Source organism: Periophthalmus magnuspinnatus, chromosome 13, assembly GCF_009829125.3.
Source record: "Periophthalmus magnuspinnatus isolate fPerMag1 chromosome 13, fPerMag1.2.pri, whole genome shotgun sequence".
Lineage (NCBI taxonomy): Eukaryota > Metazoa > Chordata > Actinopteri > Gobiiformes > Gobiidae > Periophthalmus > Periophthalmus magnuspinnatus.
In genome coordinates, this window is record NC_047138.1 from 29,238,753 (window position 1) to 29,262,001 (window position 23,249).

General features: G+C 38.8%; 1 protein-coding gene across 1 annotated transcript; it reads left to right on the plus strand.

Annotated features, from left to right (window-relative positions):
- Window positions 1-506: 506 nt before the first annotated feature.
- LOC117380667 (A-kinase anchor protein 1, mitochondrial-like) lies at window positions 507-20,911 on the plus strand. Its single transcript, XM_033977498.2, is given in 12 exon segments — window positions 507-649; window positions 7,344-8,321; window positions 8,324-8,562; window positions 10,441-10,547; window positions 11,958-12,084; window positions 12,246-12,373; window positions 13,996-14,173; window positions 16,832-16,982; window positions 18,781-18,866; window positions 18,951-19,006; window positions 19,539-19,604; window positions 20,491-20,911. Coding segments are annotated over 11 exon segments (2,154 nt in total). The 5' UTR covers window positions 507-649; window positions 7,344-7,368; the 3' UTR covers window positions 20,554-20,911.
- Window positions 20,912-23,249: the final 2,338 nt, after the last annotated feature.

Here is a 23,249-nt window from a genome sequence, read left to right on the forward strand (position 1 = left end):
ACATTTTGGTGCTTTATGGCAGTTTAAAAATCTAAATACAGAATTTGTATGAAAGCATTTCACTTAAGAGTTACATACATGTACTGCCATGACAACAGAAATGAGGCGGTTAAACTAATGTTAATACATCAGAATCTCTAAATATAGACACCTAAAACACGGTGTAACATTTATCAGTAGCTTTGTTCTGTTTGAAACACTTATAGCCTTTTAGCTTTATAAATAAGGTAATAAAAATTGTATATTAAAAATGAATGTATTATTTCTTACTTACTTCTTGCAATTAGCAAAGTTAATGTTCATAATGCGCATAACCTAATAAACCTAATAAATAACGTAATAAGCCTAATAATAAAACTAATAATAAAACATTGTAGAGTAGACGGCGCGGCAAATCCTCAAATGCATGTTAAAAGTATGTAGTTGCAGTCAACGCGAGACTTTCGAGTAGTTTCGTTGTAGACATCTCGCGAGATTTGCTCAGCTGTTTAGACTGTTTTTTTTTTTAAGAATTGATGCTAGTCGGTCAGCACGTGGGGAGGAGAGTGACTTTCCATAGTTTGCACGGGGACACGGATTGAAAAACTTGCGTATTGGTATTATTTCACTGTTGATTTCATCGTGGCGGCGCCGAGGACCTTAAAACACCGTAAGTGATCCGATACCTGTGCATAGAAACTGCTGCATTTTGCACAGAGCAGAGAGAATGCACATCGTGCTAGTGTGTAGCAGCAACATGGGGACACGGCGTGACTTCATTCAAACGTGCAGTTTCTGTCCTCACAGCTTATAATACTTATGCTTAACCCATCAAGTAACGCTGCTTTTTCACGCTGTTAACTGTTCACAATATGCCGTGGTCTTGGCTTCGTGCAGCAAAGCCATGTCATTGAACCGTAAGCCCATACATCCAACTTTAGCTAACCCTGGTGACGTTGTGTAACTTACTAACCACAAGCAAACCAAATGTCCATAAGCAATTTACTACAGCAAACTGGCATTCTTTATTACTGTTATTGAGTGAATTAAAGCATCTGGGGGCATTTATTTGCTTATTTTTTTTATATACTCGGGCAGAACCGGCTAAGTGGCTAACGTGAAGGTCTGAGGCCCGTGTCATTACCCGATTTGCGCCAGACGTGCTACTTTCTTTAACATGGATTTGCCATCAGAATATCCCGTTTTTCCTTGTGCTAATATAACCGAGGTTTACTTTCTTATTCTGTCGAAACTGTACTGTTAAAACCGCGTCCCTGGGTGACCTAATGGGGAACACAGACCTAGCATTTCCAGCTACTTTTGTTTACCACGTTTCTTTGCATGGCTGCTTTAGTCATTGCAGCCATTCTAAAGGCAAAATGCATATTACTGAAAAGTATATTATACGTTTTTGCAGTGACCTGATGATGTTTGTCCACATGTAGTAGCCGTACCCAACAGGACAGAGTGTCTCACGCATGTGTAGTGCACTTTTTGAGTCAAATCGGGCAGTGACTCAAATTGGGCAGTGACAGTCCGACTAGGAACGTCCTTTTAACCCCTCCACTGTGCGGCTCAATCGTTCCTATTACCGCAAACAACTACAACCCGCTATTATGGCAAGGCAAGTTTATTTGTACAGCACAATTTGTACACAAGGTAATTAAAAGTGCTTTACACAATACATAAAATCAAAACATAATCACAAATCATCATCATGTGTGTCCAGAGCTTTTTCATGATTAGTTTACAGGGGCCTAATGAATAACCTTTTGTTCACTTCTCAGTCAGGGACACGAATAAAATTTTTAAATGACTAATAATAATAATAATATGTCACTGTTATTCCATGGTTTTTAAGTCTTCCCAATTTATAGATTTGTAATGTTAGATAGCGTTAGAATCTTGCTATGGACACTGCTTGTAGGCTATCACTATCAGAACAACATAGACACTTGATGGGGCCTTGCAAATAATAAACCTATTGCTTTCAAAACTGCATTTGACCTTGGTGTAAAGTAAGCTTGGTTAATTTTGTTTGCAGTTTCTATTATCCATTTCTAAAGTCAGAACTGAAGAAGCGGCTTGGATGAGCAGCAAAACGCCTTCAATCCTACAACGATTTGTCCAGTTGACAGATTTAAACTTTGTCTTTTGCTATTCTGAAGTAAGCTTCGTAATGGGTTACTACTGGATAATGCCATCCCAAGTTGCATAGCTGTAGCCTGTTGGCCATGTGTTCAAAAATATGACATATGACAAATTACCGTACTTCTAAAAAAAATTAGGTCCTACCTGCTATTTTAAGGACTACTAAATGTTGTGTTTGCACTTATTATAGAGTCCATTGCCACAAGTGGTTTGGAAGTATAGGTATTACTTCATAGATTTGTGTTTATTAATCCCATAGAGTAAATGTGTGTTCATAACCATGTGTGAAGTGTTATGAGATCGCTAGTTATGCATGTAGTAGTAAGCTGCTTAGGTCGGCCACCCTCAGGAGACTGGGACATGCAAATACTGCCACTCCCCTAACCGACTGAATTGCAAGGTCATAGTCTGCAAACCAACATTGAGGTCAATGATAAATGCACCAATGAACATCAAAGTTCATTGTTAAGGAGAGATTTCCGGTCATTTAGCTGTGTTTCTCCTTGATCAAGGTGAATCTATTGCAACGGTTGTAGTCGAACATACGTTGTCTTTAATTAAATTCCACAAAAACTATTTTATCTGTATAATTTGGTTACAATAGACAAGTGACATGAGTGACTTGGGACTCAGTGCTGACATGAGGTTTGAAGTGGTGACCTTTTGATGGGCAGGCAGTTTAGCACTCCATAGTTCGTTCTTTCAGTCCCGTAGTTGTAAAGTACATAAATAACCATTCGCTTATATGTAGGGCTCCACTTCACTTTACTACACTGTTTTTACCTTTCGTGCCAAAGCAAATCATTTACCACTGGCAATTTCACATAGTACGTTTTTGTTTTAGTACATTTTGATGCAATCTGGTGGAGGGACTGCCACCTGCTTCTCTCAATGAAGATGTTATTGCTTTTCCTAGAATATTCCACATTATGGTTTTCAACTTGTCTATCTCTGTGCAACTGATGCCACCCGGAGAAGTTATAGGTAAACTCTGTGGAGATGCCACCCGCTCACAGGAAGAAAGCACAGTCTCAAGCAATGAGAATGAATGTAAGATTGATAGGTTTAATGCCATACTGTGGAATTTTCCAGGCAAAATGATAACTTTTCATGGGGATAAGCAGGTGGCAGACCCTCCATCAGAAAAGTCTGTATACTGGCTTCATCTGATAAGCGACTGGATGCACCACCAGTATTTTCAAAGGTTTATACTCTAGCTAGCGCTCACATTAACCAATCCCTATTTTTGTCTAGGATGCATAATTTGGTTGTATTCAAAACATTTAAGCTATTGCACTCTGCCTGCTCTAAAAGTAAAATAAACAGAACTCTGCCTTGCTAATTATGATACATTTTTATAAATTTGTCAATTATCACAGCTAATAGGAGAATACAAAGGCAAAGAACAAGGAAATTACTGGTATCAAAAGCTCTATATTGGAATTAAATTGAATTGGAGTACAGACCACACAAGCAATTCACAGTAACATGCAGCTGCCACATTTTCCAACACATAAATCTGACTTATTTCTTTTCTTTTGTTCATAACAATAGTCTGTAAGTACTGTAGGATTTTATTCACTTTTTTGGAATTAAAAATATGAAAAAGAAGTAGTTAATTGTAATTTTGCACACCAGTCCAAACGTATCCCTCCTCACTTTGCCAACACATTCCCAGCATTTTAACTATTCACCACAATGAGTTTATAAGCAATTTTCTCAGCTTTCACAGGCAGGAATGGAGTTTTGCCATTTTGCCGCATGCTAACAACAACTAGCATGCTAACAGCGCCCCAGTCTTATTCTCCCGATAACAATAAAAGGATTATATTATTGCAGTTTTATCAGAAAGTTGTCAAATTGTATTGCACTAGAGGTGAAAAGAAAGCTAACCACAAAATATATAAAAATGTCACTGTATACTCTTTATATTGCAAGTTAGAGACACTAAACTTGATATAATTAGGCACATTTTCACACAATGGTCACAATACATTGCTCACTTCTACTCATTCCTATTCGTTATGTAAGATCTGCACAAAACCATTTCACATTTTTGTCCTAACTTTGCACTAATGCTCTTTTAATGTTTAGGTTTCAATCAACAGTTGGACAGAAACTTTCTAAAATGTTCAGTCTTGTCCAGTTGTCTCTCCTTTGGTATTCGCTTTCCCACTACTTTGAGAATGAGTCATCGTGTTTATCCATTATTCAGTGCAGGCTCCGACCGCTTCCAGACGAATGCCACAAGTGTCCTCATTGGAGAGTTGAGACGACGCATTCGAGGATTACGAGAACTGGTTGGATGTTTGCTCAGGCTTAAACTTCTTACTGTTTGTATTTAATCTTACTTTATTAAACGGCAAACAGAGGAGTGGGAAGTTCTGGGCATCTCAGAAACATGATGAAACAGAAATACACACATATGAAATAGGTTTTGGATTGTGTTGGCTAGAAAGTATGTCCCTGAATATTTGTAAAGCTTATTAAAAGTTCTGAAAATGTGCAGATTCAGATTTGAATGGTCAGTCAGTGCTGTGTTTACGTCAACAAAGACCGTTTATATGATGCACCTTTGTTTTCCGGCGATATAATGTCTGCTTTTTTTTCCAATACAGGAGGAGCAGCCTGTCAGGAGTAGTGTGCAGCATTTGCAGAGTAGCTGAAGAAACTATTTTATGTTTAAAGTGTTACTCAAGTAAAAGTAACCCAGTGAACCTAAAGAAATTGTACTTTTCAGAATACTTTTCTAGCAGCATACTTTTATTCCTACCTGAGTAATATTTTTATTAAAGTAACAGTACTCTTGAGTAAAAGTTTTGGTTACACCTCCTACTGTGAGGAAATCTAAGTGACAAAAGCTTTATGTTGACAATATGAAATTATATAAATATGTGAATTTCTTGCATCGCTTCTTTTAGATATGATTTAGTTCGTCTGTTCTTTGAAAATACCAGATTTTGTCCAGTGTTTAATGTTGTGTACTTCAGACAACATTGACTTCAAATTCTAAATCAGATGTTACGTCTCAACAGTTGCTCTTTAAATTACTATTACTTGTGTAGTACTTTTCCCAAATATTTTTTTACTCTTACTTGAGTTTGTGTCCATAGCAAAAAAAAGAAAAGTTCAGTTCTGCTCATCCAAGTGGCTTCTTTAGTTTAGAACTGAAGAAGCCGTTTGGATGAGCAGCGAAACATCTTCACTCTAAAACTTTTGTCCAGTTGGCAGGATTTACATTTATCCTTTTGCTGTTTTTAATAGTAATACTAATAGGGTAATTTCTTGGACCACTACTTTGTACTTCTACAGTAATATTATTTTTGTAATGTTACTCTACCCACCTCTGCCAACTACTCCAACTACTTAAATTCCATCAACTTTGTGCAACCATTAGTTCATAAAATAACTTTATAATGAACTTTTTTAATGAAATTGTACCTGTAGATGTTTTGGAACCATCAAATACATCTGAAAACAACTATTTAAAATGACCCACTAAATTGCAGAAATAGTCTTTAGCTTTTTAATCAGCTTTTGTGCATTTTTTTAAAATAACAATCTACGATGTACTCAATATGCAAAATAACTTTCATGATATTTACGTTTTTTGATTATCTGCCCACCTGTAAATGTTACACGTTCTCTTTGCAGCACTAGTAGCAGCCATAGTCAGGACTGCCCTTTCCTCAGAGCGTAATGAAACCCTCTGTCACGGAGTGTATAAATATATAGGAGGCAGTTTGTGTGAGCAGCTGCCAGCCTGAGCCATGACTGGGCCTTCGCCTCAGTCACATGTGGTGCATACCTCCTAATGCTGCTCTGTAAGGAAAGGCATGCACCCACGACCTTTTTTTAACACCAACGACTCGCCGATACAAAGTTCAGAGGGCACCGTCGCTGCAATTGGCAAAGCTTCATCCAAACCCCACATAGACCTGTCACGATAATCACTATATCGACTTATCATTCAGTACATGAAAACTGCACTACTGGCACATTTGGGTTATTTTTTTGGCTGCATGATAAGATTTATGCTGTAAAAGGTTGAATTTATAACTTCTAAGACTCATTACAGATGCAAACTTAAAGTGTTTCATTCTGCTGTTTTATTTATTGCAGCTCATGATTTTAAAAAAAAACAATATTGTAGATTTAGCATAGTTTATGATCGTTTATCGTCTATATTTACGTCAGCGATATGTCAAACTTCAAAATGTGTTATTGTGACAGGCCCAACTACACTCTGGGCTTTGTTTAATTATTAGAGATGAAGAAAAGATGTACTCATTTCAAAACTGACTGTTAAACTTGTATGCAGAAAAAAAAATTAAAATCTAATCAGTTCCAGTAACTTTCACACAGCTCACTTGATAAACCAAAAGCAACATTAGCAGATCACTAATTGGCTGTTGATAATGTTACTAATGATTAAATTAAATATTTACAAACCTTTATCAATTTTTTATTTTCTATAACTATAGTCATTATTTTGCATCAGAATTGATCACAAAAATCATTAATCGGGACAATATTGCACTTTTAAATAACAACTTAGCTACTGTCACCCAATAAATATAGTGTTCATCCACGGATCTGAAGGTTAGCGGTTCGAATCCCGCTTTCCACATGAACATAAGTAGGGCGGTCAAATCCCCTGATCCAGCTCCCACAGATGAATGCTGCCGTTGTGTCCTTGGGCAAAACACTTAACCCACTTCCCCCCCAGTGTCTGTACAATGGTGTATGATTGTGCGTGTGCATGGGCGAGTGGTTTCTTGATGTAAATGCGCTTTGAGTGTCTTGAAGGGGGAAGGCCTTGAAAGCCCTATATAAAATGTGACCATTTATTTGCAGGAAATTATGCTAAATCAAGTGAAGTTATTTTGATTTGTATTATTCGTATCGTATTTATGGCATAACTATAGGCTGTTAATACATTTCTAGTATTATGTGAGGCGATATAAAACTGGAATAGTACCCTAAAGGTTTAAATATAAATATAAACATACAGGTGGTACTAATATTACATTTTTAATTCATAATTTTTACTTGCAGTGTCTGAAATTTACCATCTCCTTTGTTTTGTGTTTCTTTATTAAGGAATTAATGTTCTAAGACTCTCAAGAGAGCTTAATAGGTCTTTTAATTCATAGTTATTTCTTTACATACAATCTCTCATATTTACCATTTCCTTTGTTTGTGCGTTTCAGGTTTAGCTGCTAGTGTCCTGTGGAAATGCCGCTGAGGTTTCGCTCGGTCGTGCCCTACACGCTGCCCGGAGTCCTCGCCCTAATCGGCTGGTGGTGGTACATCTCCCGAAAGAAAGATCGGGTTTTGGGCCACAGCGAACTCAAACGACCCCCCTCCTCCGCCAGCCTGCGAACTTCACCAACAGAGGGCAGCAACGGTGTGATCGAAAATGGCACCAACTCTCCCACAGATGAGACCGCAAGACCAGACAGCCCTGTGCACACAACTGCAAAGAGACTGGACCATGATATTAGCTCACACGCTCAAGATAATGGAGATGCGACATTAAGAGTAGAAGAAAGCGTAGGTTTAAAGGATGAGACGCGAAACGAAATGCGCTCATCTGATTTGGACATTTGCGAATCAAAACAGGAAGTTGTTTTGTCCACGCAGCTTACCAAAGTTTCACGTTTGGATCCCAATATTTCAGAGGAAGAAAGGCCCGAACCGGAGGGCGAAGTTGCGACAGCGTGCGCAGTTAGCCCGTTGCAAAGAGTGGCGCCGCAAATCGAAGTAGAAACGCCCATTTTGTTGCAGGATTTCCACCTAAATGTCCTAACAAGCACACCATCTTTGCCACTATGTGCAGCAGAAATGCAAGAATTTATCTGTGAGAAGGTAGATCAACAGCCAAAAGAAGTCGAGCCAGATTTGGAGCTCCTCGCAGCTGGTTTGATAACAGAAGTCATCTCCGCAGCAACGCAAGAAGTCATGGGTGACGCCAGCTGCCCGCTATTGGAAAGTACAAGAATTTGCTCACAAGAAATAGACAAAACAGAGCATGAATTACTTTCGAGAACAAGCTCCGATGTCCAAAATTCTGAAGAGGGAATGTCAAATGGCTGCAGCACAGATATAGTTATGGACAGATCAAACTGTTCAGGGCAAACAAAGCCGAAAGTTGAAGGCGTTTCGGAGGATGATTTGGCTTCTAGTACATGCCATCGGAGGTCAGCAGTGAGGACTTACACCCAACAGATAATATCCAAGTGACTGATTTGTCTGCACCAGAGGAGGAGACGCAGATGGAGGTGGTGGGGTTAGATGGAGCAGAGCGGAGAGCCCTGAGTGAGGATGGTTCTGTGGAGGGAGTGTGTGACCTGAAGAGGCTGAACGGGATGAGCTTGGGCAACGGAGCCCACGGCACCGACGCAGAGACAGACCAGTCCGGAGGAGAGGGTCAGTATTGCACGTTCTAATCCTATACACTCGCACTCGCCGATATGGTGATCAAAATTGAATGGGACAGGATCTCGTGCCACAAGATCTCACAAGATCAAATTGCCACAAGGGGAAGTTGATCTCATGAGATTTTTTTTTTTTTCCCCTTGCATTTCCATATGGATTCTTTAATTATTTATTTATTTGTCAGGGACCATCTACCAGTGCATTAATCTTACAAAACAAAAGATGATTTATACCAGATTTAATTCATTAACATAAATTCAATAAAACATGAAACAATACCATAATCATAAACATTAAAACAAAACACAAATGCCAAAATAATAACCTTTTATGAAGTGATATAAAAACAACAAAGATTATAAGCCCCAAACACAAAAACCCGAAACATGGCTTAAAAAAGACAGTTCGGTTCAATTTTATTTTTACAGCACATTTAAAATACAACTTGCCCAAAGTGCTTCACATAAAGTCAGCAAAAACGGATATACAGGACAATAAACAATAAAACATCAAGATATCCTGCCAAGCTATAACCAAATGCCAGGAAGAAGAGGTGGTTTTTAGTCTGGTCTTAAACTGTACAGACAGAGAACAAATAAATGCATAAAAAAAAAGTACAGTTGTTTGTTTCCATCTGCTGTTCCTGTGCTGGTGACCACACATAAAAATACGTTTCATTACAATTACATTATAAGACTAACTTAGTTCATTAATATTAGCAGTAAAATACAACAAAATGTCACCAAGTCCAAGACAGTATTTTTCCTACAGTCCGTATTAAAAATCATTATGTGCAAGACTAATGTGGACACACTTGATTATCTCAAAGATTTGCAGACAACTTCAGACTGTCTGGAGTTGATTCCAGTGTCGTCTGGCTTGAAGAAAGGCCGACTGAGCAAAGGTCGAGGATCTTTTTGGAACTTTGCAATTTCGGTTCACATTGGATTGGCCACAAAAGGTTTAATGCTCGTCAGTTAACATTTTGAGAAGGCATAGCTCCAAAAATCCCTGCTACAATGACGGAAAAAGTATTCAGTGAAGTACATTTTTAAAAAGTAATTGTGAAGTTAACCACACAATTTATTATAAATGATGTCCAAATCTCATCTTGTCTATAGACTGTATATAAAAATGGACATAGCAGACACCTAGCTGTTGCGCTTCAAACAGGAAGTGTTCATGGGCACTCTTCCGGCTCCATCGACTCCAATTCACTTTACATTAGAAAACTGTCGCCTCTCTCTGTAACTGCTGCTGTCGGCTCGTCATTTAGGTCTTAAAATGTTGCTTTACATGATCCTGGTATTTTTATTTCGCTATTGTGTCTGTAAATCAAGATATGAACAGTAATAACACACAAATCGGCTGCCTTCTTTCCCCAAGGTCACTCCAGCTAGCGTTAGCGAAATCACTTATCAATATCGGCCACTCGATACTTGATATTTTTTGCCTTCTCATTTATGATATCCAGGCAGTATTCAACTATGCATCAGGACTGGAATATCCTAGAATGTGTTTTTTTTTTTTCAATGACTGGGGTTCAAATGTCCCACAAAATGAGAATGGACCATAAAAGTTGCCACAGAAGGACAGAAAAATCACTTTATACATTTGATTGGGCGATAGCATTTTTTCATAGTATTATTTATATGTATGCAATTTGACTATAGAGTATATTTCCACAATTATGGTATTTTTTTGATGCATCTTCCACCTATGTATTTATTGGAGCACTCACTTCTCTCACAGCTCTTACTCAAAACTCTCGGTCCTTCTGGGAGTATGACATCACATTCATCTATTGGGGAAAAATGTTGTGTTGTATTTGTAGTTCTTTGTCAGTCTAAGTGCTGTTTGTGTACACAGGCTCTGATGTGAACAGTATGGACTCTGTGGACAGCGGCTGCATTGGAGAGAGCAACCACAGTTCGTCCAGTTCAGAGGTCATCATTTGGGAGATCGAGGTGCCAAAGGTAATGTAGACTTGATGCCCTGCCTTATGCAAAACTGTTTAATTCACAAAGTAGGATCGATATAGGTAGGGTTAGGGAATACATCGTCGTTATTATAATTATCATCAAAAAAATGTCCCTCCCAGGTCCACCCATGACTCCCAGGTCCACCCATGACTCCCAGGTCCACCCATGACTCCCAGGTCCACCCCTAACGTCCAGGTCCACCCCGAACGCCCAGGTCCACCCCCGAACGCCCAGGTCCACCCCCGAACGCCCAGGTCCACCCCCGAACGCCCAGGGCCACCCCCGAACGCCCAGGGCCACCCCCGAACGCCCAGGGCCACCCCCGAACGCCCAGGGCCACCCCCGAACGCCCAGGTCCACCCCCGAACGCCCAGGTCCACCCCCGAACGCCCAGGTCCACCCCCGAACGCCCAGGTCCACCCCGAACGCCCAGGTCCACCCCAACGCCCAGGTCCACCCCGAACGCCCAGGCCCACGCATCACAATGTCTGCAGACGTCCCAGATGTAGCTCAGCCTTTGCACAGACGGCCTTCTCATACAAAGGCTTTAAAGAATGGAAGAAGCTCCAGACAGAAACTCTCCTCTGACCTGAGGGACTTCACTTGTAGTTAGAAAAGTCATTTTAAAGAGTCAGTTCTGTCAGCACTGATCTGTATCTGCATGCTGTAGGTCATATGGAAATTTTTGACATACTACTTGAGTAATTTTAAATATGGAAAATGTGGAGTATGATGTTTTTAAATGAAACATGGTCCTTCAATAAAATAACAAAACTATTGATCCCCCAGAAAAATTGGGGCCTCTGCACTAATCCATCCTACCAGGCTACCAGAGCTTGGGTAAACAAGTTTTTGGAATGATCATCTACTTAATGAATTTACTGTGTAGCTGGACACAGAAAATTCTATCTTTTTAGTTACCTGAGAAATTTAGAGTAAAAGTTTAGTTATTAATTATGAAAGAACAATCAAAAAACAGTTTGGTTATGTGTCAAAGGGGTGAAACAGGAATTTTATTTGCGTTAGGATTGCACTTTTCCTGGTCTTTGCTCATTTTCAGGGATTTTCATTTTAAATAGACCGTTTGTGTTAAATGCCATGAGCTGTAACGAATAAACAGCAGAATGTACCAAGAATTAGCCATAAAAGGGACGTATTCACCTCTCCACAGCTCAAACCTTATCACATTGCAACTAAAATGCTCCAAATCTCCCCACTTCTGCAAAGAAAATGTACTCATGATAAATACTGATGCCCAAAATATATTGTTCCAGCTCTCATATACCGAACAAGACCTAGGGACAATAAACTGTACCTTGACGATGTAGATCTCCCTCAAATGAGATATAATTGAAGTGAATGTTGAGATTTAAATGTACTGAGCTGTGTGTTCTTCTCTTGCAGCATCTGGTGGGGAGGTTGATTGGGAAACAGGGCAGATACGTGAGCTTCCTGAAGCAGAGTTCAGGAGCAAAGATCTACATCTCGACTTTACCGTACACACAGGAGTTCCAGATCTGCCACATCGAGGGTCAGTGTCTGCTCTCAGCTCTATATGAAGAAATAATGAATGCACCTATGTTTATTTTATTAATGTACACCTTATTTTTTGGTTTGGTTTTTACTTTAATATGAAAAAACTTGAATTAACAAATAATAATAATAATGATGATGTTACTTTTTTCTTTTTAGGAACGCAGCAACAGGTTGACAAAGCCTTAGCTCTGATCGGGAAAAAGTTTAAAGATTTGGACCTGACAAATTTGTACGCACCTCCAGCTCCTCCACTTACACTCCCCTCACTTCCCATGACATCCTGGGTAAGAACTTAACCTTTTAAAGCTTAAAATGTAATGAAAAACAAATTTAAAAGTGTGTTTGCATGTCTGTGGGTGTCTGTGTGTGTGTGGGGCTGAACAATTTTGATAAAAAACCTAATTGTGAATTTTCAGACAGGTTTTACCATTGTGATTAGATATGAGATATAGTTTACAATGTGCACTCTGAACAAAATGCCACTTTTTAAACAACTCCAGAAGCATTAACGTTTGAGAGAAGACTAAAATATGAACTATTAAAGATATCTTTGTCTGATATATTGTGCAAAAGTGACTCTTGTGAGCTTTAAGTCGTGTTATAATGCTGTTACCTCATCAAAAACAGACCCAGAGTTGCTTTGTTTCATTCACACATGTTTGAGTAACACTTTATTATTACTGTCTACATCTCCAAAGCTCAAAATGCTCACCTTGTGATGTCATGAAGCGGTAATTTTCAAGTTAACCGCTACCTTTTTTACCTTTTGTTTAGCAGAGATTGGCAATTTCAGGGCTGAAATGATCGAAATGATTCTAGTGAAGGCGTATGTAGTTTAACACAGTAAAACACAGTGGAGCACTTTCTGTCTTGTCACATGACACTGAGAGAAGAACTCAGCCTCAACATGCAGGGTTAGGCTGTTGAACATTTGTGAATGAAACACAACAGGTATGATTGGGATGAGGAAACATGATAACATAGATCAGACAGTTGTGTAATGCAGGCCCTTTAAACCAGTACAAGAATCCCATGCATTTCAAAACAAGTTTGTAAACCGCAGCTACAAGATTTTTCTGATAAGAATATTATGTCATGAGCAGAGGACATTCTGTAATCTTACTAATTATATTCTTTTGCGGTTTGATAATTGTACCAACTATTGCAATTACAGGCCTAGTGCGGTTTAATGATGAGAGCTTCTGTTCATAATAATGATGAATGGGACTAGAAATGAGCCCATCTTTTGGCCACTAACTAACTTGGCCAGCAACATCAATCCAAATGATATTCAGTTCTGAAAACTCTCAAATCTATCTGACCAGACGCCCGTTATTGCAGTTAGGCCCAAGACCCCCAAGACATCACAGGGCAGCATTGTAGTCTGGGCAGTGCCAATGTGCCCAAACTAAGGTTGACAAAAGTATCGAAAATCAGATACTAATTGCTGATGAAACTAGTATCAAAATTGGATTCTCAGTTGAGCAGGTATCGATAATGTTTTCTTTCCTAGCTCATTATTTTGTTTTGAAAATTACAATGTTGTCTAAAAGAGCTTGTCATTTGAGTATCAAAATCTGTATCGATTCCATTCTTTAGTATCGAAATAAAGTTTGAAATTTTAATATTGTGGCACTAGCCCAAACAAACGTGGGGATTATAGGGGGAAGTGTCTCTTATAAATTGAACATTGAAGGCTGTAGTTTTGAGCTTTGACTGGAGTGAAAGTTGCATTTGAACCCAAACTTATTTTACAGAATTTAAAACTTCTTTTCCACAAGTGTCCTTTTTTTTTTGAAAGAATATACCAGATTGCTTATTTTGTTACATTAGACAAGAGACCAAGAGAAGAGCTGCTGTCCTTTCCAGTAGATTTAAAAACATAATATTAACCCTTTCTCCTCAGCTGTTGTTGCCGAGTGGAGTCACGGTGGAGGTGATCGTGGTGAACATCGTTTCTGCCGGTCATGTGTTTGTTCAGCAGCACACTCACCCCACGTACCACGCCCTGAGGAGCCTGGACCAGCAAATGTTCCTCTGCTACTCTCAGCCCGGGACGCCCGCCCTGCCCTCGCCCGCTGAAGGTAAAAAAACAGGCTTGGTTGTTTGTCGAAAATCACACGGGGTGACAATAGATCAGCTGGTAGAGCGTTTGTCCACTGATCCGAAGGTTGGCAGGTCGAATCCTCCTCTCAACATAAACATGATTTGTAGAGGAGTCAGATCCACTGACTCTCAAATTGGCGGTGCGATTCCAGCTCCCACAGACGAATGCTGTTGTTGTGTTGTTGTGTCCTTGTGCAAGTATGACTATCCAGGCACGTTGGAATAGGTGGAGCAAATGTGTGAGCTACCTGCAGAGCATCCTACCACATCAGCTCTATCATTCATGTAGCAGTAGTCCACTGGACATTGACAGGTCAGACCTCGCTGTCCAGTAACATCCGGCTCAAGCTGACAGACGAAACATGGCCTGTACAGGACATTCCAGTTTCAGTATTCTGCACATTTCCTTAACCTTATTGCAATGAATATATACATCACAGTGGTATCATAACAATTCATAAATCCACTTTATTGATACATTAGACTATTCAAATAAGACAAGTGCTTGATAACTCAGTCTTTCAATGAATGAAAATGAAAACTGGTTCAAATTCAGCTGATTAGATCACATTTTAAATATTTAAGTCACCAGCACGCACGATCAAAATGGAGGCATTATGTGCCAAAAACAAAAGTAATGTTAACGTTTTGCAGTAGCTGCAGCTATTGCCAATCAGCATTAGCAACATCTCAGCAGCTCCTTTCAGCCGTAAGAGGATTCGGTTACAGTGGAGGCATCTGTAAGTTGAGGGTCACAAAGATCAGATATAGACATAAAACATTTCACCCATCTTCCCACCGGTGTGCATCTGCTCTGTTTATTTCCTATGCAGAGGTCACATTTCCGCATGGGGTTACCGCAAAGTGTTGTGATTTCGGTTTATGGTAACTGGAGCTTACAGACAGTAAGTAAGCGTGAATGTACAGAGAGTGTAAAATGTATAAAATAATAATGATTATATACAAGCTGGGTTCACAAGGCACTTAACCCGCCTCGCCCCCAGTGTCTGTGTACACTGGTGTAGGAATCTGTGTGAATGGGTGAGTGGTTCCTTGATGTTTTGAGTGCCTTGAAGGTGGAAAAGTGCTATACATCTTTGTGGAAATGCAGGGCTCTTTTTCATTTGGAAATGTTTGCTGAATAGGAAAGGCAAGTTTATTTGTATAGCACAAGTCATACACAAGGTAATTCAAAGTGCTTTACAGAATAAGAAAGACATTAAAATCACACAAATCAAAACATAAATAATCACACATAATCATCATAAAATTACCATTAAAACAGAAGAGTGCAGAGTAAAGCCTTTCAGTCGTATGCACAGATAAACAGAACAGTTTTGAGCCTGAATTTAAACATTGTCAAAGTAGAGGCCTGTCTCACATCTTCAGGAGACTGTTCCAGGTTTTAGCTGCATAAAACTGAAACTGATTGCCCATGTTTTAGTCCTGACTCTGAGCACCAGCAGGAGTCGGTCCCTGAAGTTCTCAGAGTGTGAGAGGTTCATATGACACTAACATGTCAGAGATGTACTTTGGTGCTGGTCCACGGAGAGACTTGTTCACAAGCAGAGCTGCTTTTAAAGTCTGTTCTTTGAGCTACAGGAGCCAGTGCAGAGACATGAGCACAGGACTTATGTGTGAAGTACTTCTGGTTCTAGTCAGGACCCGAGCAGCAGAATTCTGGACTTACTGGATCTGTCTTAAATAAATAAAACTAATGTACAAGTTTGTGCGCCTCTGTGACCTCCCACACCCCTTGACACACTTGTCGTCAAAACAGTAAATACACTGCTCAATTGTTGCCACCGTATAATCTTACTAAGAAGTCGAGGGGGGAGTTGGACATAAATCTAACCGGGGGGAACAGAGTTGGTTGACACTCGTGCCGAGTATTCAGCACCATCTGAGCTTTTGAGTGATCGTAATCTATAGTGAGGGAGCTGAGTCGAGGGCCTACGTATAAATAGTAAAGGAAAAATTCAAATCTGTCAACTGGACAAGAGTTTCGTTGTTTCGCTGCTCATTTAAGCCGCTTCTTCAGTTCTGGACAGATTACTGGGAGACACTGCCTTATATCTGTCTGAAGGGAGAAGCTAACTGCACTGAAACTAACACGTCTATTGTTTACAGTTTTGTTTGTTAGCCAGGTCTAATGAGCTACACCAAGTGAGAACTGTGCCTGAGTCAAATTTAGCAGAATAATTCAAGCCCCTAATGGATGCTCTTACATCTATTAGCATACTGGCTAGCACTTTGGTTTTCCTTATTTAGATTTAGGTCTGGTCAGATTGCTGGACTCCATTCTCAGAGCTCATCAAAGCTGCTTCTTCAGTTTTAACAACTTTTTGTCAGATTTGAATTTTTCTTTTTACCATGTGTAATCGCTCAGTCATTCAGGTATGATCCAGACGCCTACATATAAAGTGAATGAATCTTAAAAATCAAAGTTTGCTTATTATTTTTTTTATTAACTGTTATAACTCCAAGACAGTGTAAACACATTATATTTTGAGTGATTAATTTATGTGTAGTAGTCCTGTATTGTCCTGCATTTGAGGCTTGAGTACTTTGAAAATGTCTGTACCAGGGGAAAAAAAGTATTTAAAAAATCCAAACCCTGTGTATTTTGTGTGCAGTGGGTGTGATCTGTGCTGCGCCGGCTGGAGAAGGCGCCTGGTGGAGAGCTCAGGTCATCACGTTTTACAAAGAGTCAAGCGAAGTCGAGATTCGATACGTCGACTACGGAGGATACGACCGCGTCAAGATCGACACACTGCGGCAAATCAGGTCTGAACCCACACCACCGGAATTGCGTTTGTGTAGTATCAAAAATCAGATCCTAATCAATATTTAAACTAGAACTGATACCTGATCAAATGAGTATCTAGGTCACGTTCACAGGACAGAAATGAACCTTTCCTGAATAGTTTTAGAAGACACATTGGAGACCCAATTGTACTTGTTTTCAGTGTGAATGGTCCATGCTCTTTGTGCACTTTATACATCTGGGTTTATTTTATTCAATGCAATAGCCATATTCATATAAAATAAATCTCCATTACGACAATCAGTATCAACCAAATGTTGCTATACATTCTAGGCCTGTCATGATAATTACTATACTGACTTGTATTGTCCCAGGTTTTATATATTAAACCAGGGGTCACCAACCTTTTTTAACCTGAGAGCTACTTCATGGGCACTGAGTCGCACGAAGGGCGACCAGTTTGAGACGCTCTTCTGAAATAACACATTTGCTCAGTTTGCCTTTAGATATACATTATTAATAATGATAAATGATAATCATCTATGTGAACACACTGATCACGTTGCAAGACACTGATCACATTAATAATTTCTCAAAATGATTGTCAACAATAAGCAAGGAGAGAAACATATCTGTATTCAGCACTTTAACTTTACTAATCTTAGTAATTGTTAAATTTCCAGATGACACTTACATCACTACATCTCATAGGAAGTGTCCCATTTTCACTATCAATTGACAAACCTTTTTAACAAAACATAAATAATATACATTGCACCATGTTTCATAAAGTTATCAATTATGTAACGTTAAAGAAAAATAAGCTTATATTTTTAAATAAATCTCGGTTGCGTTGTGTGACTTTTTCTCCGGTGTCGTAAAAAAAGCCTGTTGTTTACCCAAAGCTGCGTTTAGCTCTGGGCTTGTTCTGCCCATAGTGTGCGCCCCCGTGGGGAGTGTGCGTCCCCGTGGGGAGTTAGTGTGGAGTTTTATGAGACGTAGTGAAATGTCCCTCCACATTGTGCCACTTTGCCGTCACCACAGTCGCTCCGCAGATGAGATACACGCAGGTTTCTTTTACAGTCTTAAATCGTTGTGAAAGTGATCTCTTTATTTTCTACCATGTTTTGGAGTAAGAAACTGCTTTCAGCGCATCCTCACAGCGCTCACGAGCGGAGCACTGGTTTTGTCACGCGCACAATACTGACCTTTGAAGTGAGTAGGTCAAAGTTCACCTTAACTTATCTAAACTTCACGTATAATGAACATATGTTTAAGATATTGTCACTTTTAAATCTATATAAATGCAAGGGTGATTAAAAAAAATAGCAACAGATAAAAGATGCAGCTCATTAGTGAGTTGTGCTATTTTTAGAACCGGTCTGCGGGCGACTCATGTGAGGCTTGGGGGCGACATGGGCTCAATATGTATCATAGGGACTTTTTCTTTGCAATAATTGGAAGATTTTTGTTGTAATACTATAGGATTTCAGCTGTGGACAGATGAACAAGTCACTTTTATGGCTAATTATTGCTTCATGTTGATATTTGTTGCAGCTCAGGCCTTTTAATGATACTGTATACGACTGACACAAAGCAGGACAATCCCAGTAAACCAATTTAAAATATAAAGTAGTTTCAATATTATCATTTATTGTGGTATTTCTTTGTAGTATATTGTGCTTCAAAATTAGTTAGACACCACAAAAGATTTAGAGCCATGGTAAAGACAAGTATAACTTTTCTGTGGAGCCCTCTTGTGGTGGACTTAATAAATGACTTACTAAAATAACCTTAACTCTTCCTTTCTTTCTACAGATCTGACTTTGTAACACTACCATTTCAAGGTGCTGAAGTTTTGCTTGACAACATCGCACCACTTCCAGGTAAAATATTTTTTTCATGTAATTATTTTGCCTGTGATAAACATAAGAAAAGTTTAAATTTGACCAAATTGCAAATGTGTTTCAGGAGAGGACCGTTTTCAGCCGAAGCCACGACTGCGTTAGAGGAGCTGACCAGAGGAGTAGCACTTCTGGCACAGGTTAAACTTTGATTTTATTAACAAAAACTAAATGATTAGACCCCCCCACTTGCGGCCCCACTTTGGGAACTAATGCACTGGAGAAGAAAATAATGCATTTTAATTTTTTTTTATTTTTTGTATTTTGCAAACATCAATATTTACAATAGAGTGCTTATTTATAAGTGAGAAAGGAACATTAAGTGGACATATAGAAGTAAAGTTTATTAAAGTTGCAGTAAAGAGGAAGACACAACCATAAAAGTGATAATGATAATGAAAATTTCCACACCGTAACTTCTCAATATTTGTTCAAGCGTTTAGAAATTATTTTGAATATTTTACAGTGTTTTTGTTTTGGGGTTTTTTTTTTGTTTTTTTGAATGTACCAAATAAACTTCCAATGAAATGTAAGGGGGAAATATTTACCTGCTTATATTTTTTTATTATTTTTATTATTATTTTTTTTATTTATTATTTATTTATATATATATTTTTTTTTATTAAACAAGTAATTCTGATAAAAACCCTTAAATAACTTGTCTGTGTTTAGGTCTCAAACTATGACAACAACACCGGGCTCCCATTGGTCCATTTGTGGAATATGGTCGGAGATGAGGTATGGTTTTCCAGCTCATTATAAGCGGCGTGCAGCGGTCCATACTTAACCTTGGTTTACCTTATGCATTCCTAGCATCTGTATTCTTCAACATGAGAAGATTGTAACCGCTTTTCATAACTTTCAGAGGCCAGAGCAGAGCATGTTAACCATAGACTGTGTATATAAATGGATATGGTTAACCTGTTAGCCGCCGCGCTCCAAATGGGAAGTGATCATAGGTGCACTTCTGGCTCCATTAACTCCCATTTCACTTTATAAATTGAAAAATTGTGGCCCCTCTCTCTGTAACTGCTGCGGTGATCCTCGTCATTTTGGTCTTAAAATGTTCAGATTAACCCGCTCTACATGATCCTAGTATTTTTATTTTGCCATTTTGTCCAGGAATCAAGATATAAACTTCAATAACAGACAAATCAGATGCCTTCTTTCCCTGAGGTCTTTCCCTCTAGCGTTAGCAACAGGTTTGATTGACAGCGTTGCCAAGCGCCTGCTCCTTTCTAAATCAGCGGTGCCAGCAGAAAGGGGCTTTACCTTCATCGGCCTCGCTCCAGATTGGCTCTTTGTTTGCTATGATACTCGCGGATGGAATTTCAAATGAGGAACTTGACTCCAAATTCATAACTCATAACTTCTAGTCTCGATCAACTTCATTTGACTTGATTTGACCTGAACTCTGGGTAACATCACACATTAGTCGACTTCTTTATATATGATTCTCTGACGATACAACGTTTTATAATTAAATGCAGACACACACACGGCCGTCTCATTTTGACTACAAGAGCTGCTCATACAATATATCTGTACTGGAGCACTCATTTTGCGCAAATACCTGGGGAAAAGTTGGTAGAACCCTTTTAATTAACATCTTGTTGTTTTCCAGGTGGTCTCTGTGAACCGTACATTGGCTGAACGCGGGCTTGGCGTTTGGGTGGACAGCTTCTAAACTTCCATCAAATCTGGACCCACCATTATTTTGCAACACCACTGGATCTAATGAGGAGATTTTTTTTTTTTTTTTTTTCCGTTTTTGTTTTTTCTTTCACCATTTTGCCCTATATATCCTTAAAACTTCAAAATATTAAAATGATTTGCAGGCAATCTACACCAACATGGCACTGCTTCAGTCTGTACAAAGGAGTGAAATAAGAAGAGGCACTTGTACATTTTTAAAAAGATAAATCTATATTGTAATTAAATAAAGGTTCGCCAATATTTTTTCCTCCTCACATTTTCAACAATAATTTTGCTATGGGCCCTTTGCATGTACACTCAATCCTAATGCAATGTCAAAGGAATCCTCTCATCCCATAAAATCATGTTGTTTTTTTTCATCATTTTATAATTTTTGGGGTTTTAAACCAGCAAAACCACTCGCTTTCCACGGCAAAATTTTGTTTTGACTGACGAGTAATGCCACTACACAATTCACCCAGGAAGACGGGACCACTGTATTTTTGGGCCATAAAAACCTACAGTTCTGGGCATTTTACAGCTAAGATGTATGAAAACTAGAGCTTGCACTAAACGGAAGGATGTTTTAAACCACCAAGGAATGAATTGTGAAACTCAAAGGTGCTCAAATCTACATACTCCCATTTATCATGAATTGGACAAGGCTTGGAACTTAAATTGCGTTAAAACAATTGCTGAGCTAAAAGTAAAACCCACTCAGCTCTGACATAAACAAAGTCGGGTCCGAAATTAACTTATTTTTTCATGTTTAAAATTGTGCTGTGTAAAATGTATCAAATTTATTGTGTTCCCATTTTATGAAAGTTTGGTCATTTTGAATTTGGGGACAAAATGTAGCCGCAAGCTTTACAGGAATTATCAGGATTTCAAATATTGCTGGAGGAGCGTCTTTTAACTACATATACGTGGCATCGTTCAGTGCCAGGCCTTTTTGTCTAGAGAGCAAACTGTTATTTCACGATCAATAATGCAAGTTTGTGCGAGAAAACATGACTTGCTTTTTGATCACTTTTGCGTAACATTATAACGGTGCAGGAATTGGGTTTAATATGTTTGAAGTACTGGAAAAAGTCCCAGGAACGACACGATATTCCCACAGTGCGAAGTCCTGATCCAAACGACCTTTTGGATCATTCTCCTTCAAATCCACCAATAAAATGTCTTAAGTTTGTCTCTCTTTAGTGTAAAATTGTACTTTTATTATCATTTCACCGTGTTCCTCAGACTCGGTTCATGGTAAATGGGAGCGACTTGGATTTCAGTGTTCTTAAACGCACTGAAATGATGAACGCTAATAGTGTTTTGTAACGTAATGGGTTTTTGGTCGCATGTGTTGTGCGCGAACTGACTTGAATCATGTAGACATTAATGACAAACGTGCTCTGAGAGGTCCTGAATTCTTGAAAGTGAAGTAGTTTGTGAGCACTAGTGTTATTTCAGAGCCAATTAAAGGGGAAGTTATCGATAAAATGCACATCGACTGATACTGTGTTCAGTTCAATAGACTTGCCATGACTCTAAACCTTTACTTGTTTGGACACTCCTGGTTTAAGCTGGTCGCTACCTTCTTGTCTCCTTGGATGTTTTGTTTTTTTATTTTTATTTTTTTGCTTTGCTGGAATGAACACAGTATGGCCTTAAACTTCTCTATCTTGGACGAAGCAGATGAAACCACCAGACAAGCGCTCACGTTATGATTTCAGGTTTTTTGGAGCTGTTTTTGAGCAATAAAACACTTATAGTTAAATAAACTAAAGCAAAATAGACAGTTTTAATTAGAGATCGAACGATCCGGGTTTTTTCATGGCCAGTGCCGTACAACTCTTTAAAATAGCAGAATATATTAGTCAAAATTTATCATTTTCCTCAATTTATGTCACTTAAATTGACTACAACTGACCCACAGTCCTGTTTTTCACCACAAACCTTTAAGAGAGCCGTTTAACTTGAGAGAAGAAACTGCTCTAAATGTGATAAAATTTAAAATAAAGCTTTTTGCGTATGTTCTTGGCAGCAAATCAAAACAAAATATTGCTCATCTGCTGGAGGTTAAAGCCGATATGCTAAAAAAACCCAAATATCGTCCAATATCAGTCTGTCTCTAGTTTAACGGCATAACTATGGATCATTCCAGGCAACGCAACAACCTCTCAAACCAGAAAAGTAACACGGGGCACCTTTTTTATATTCTTAAAAATGAATCACACACCAAATCGACAACAATCTGCTGCTATCCCTTTAAAAATGTAACTCGGTTTTACCATTTCAACTTTGTCTCTGGGTTTTTTGATAGCTGCTCCCTTCTTTTGGACAACTGCACTGCGGGTCTCATCACTGTTGTTTTTCATTTTCCTAAACTTTGAAGGGATTATTTGACTTTTTTTTTTCTATATCGACTTCATTAAATAATCATTGTTACTCTATTAGCAATAAGGCAGCTTTTTAAGTTGAAGGACAGTATCAAAAATGCAAAGGGAAGTCGGGGGTCACTTAACAGCTCGTGAAATAACCAACTTACTGTAATTCATACACAAAAACAATACAACAATACTTTAACTCAGGAACGGTTGGAAGGGTTTGCTGTACATTTTGTGCCTATGTGGGCAAATACAAACATATGTCACATGGTATTTTCGGTTTCCTGTATTTGAAGTCTGTAAGGAAGGG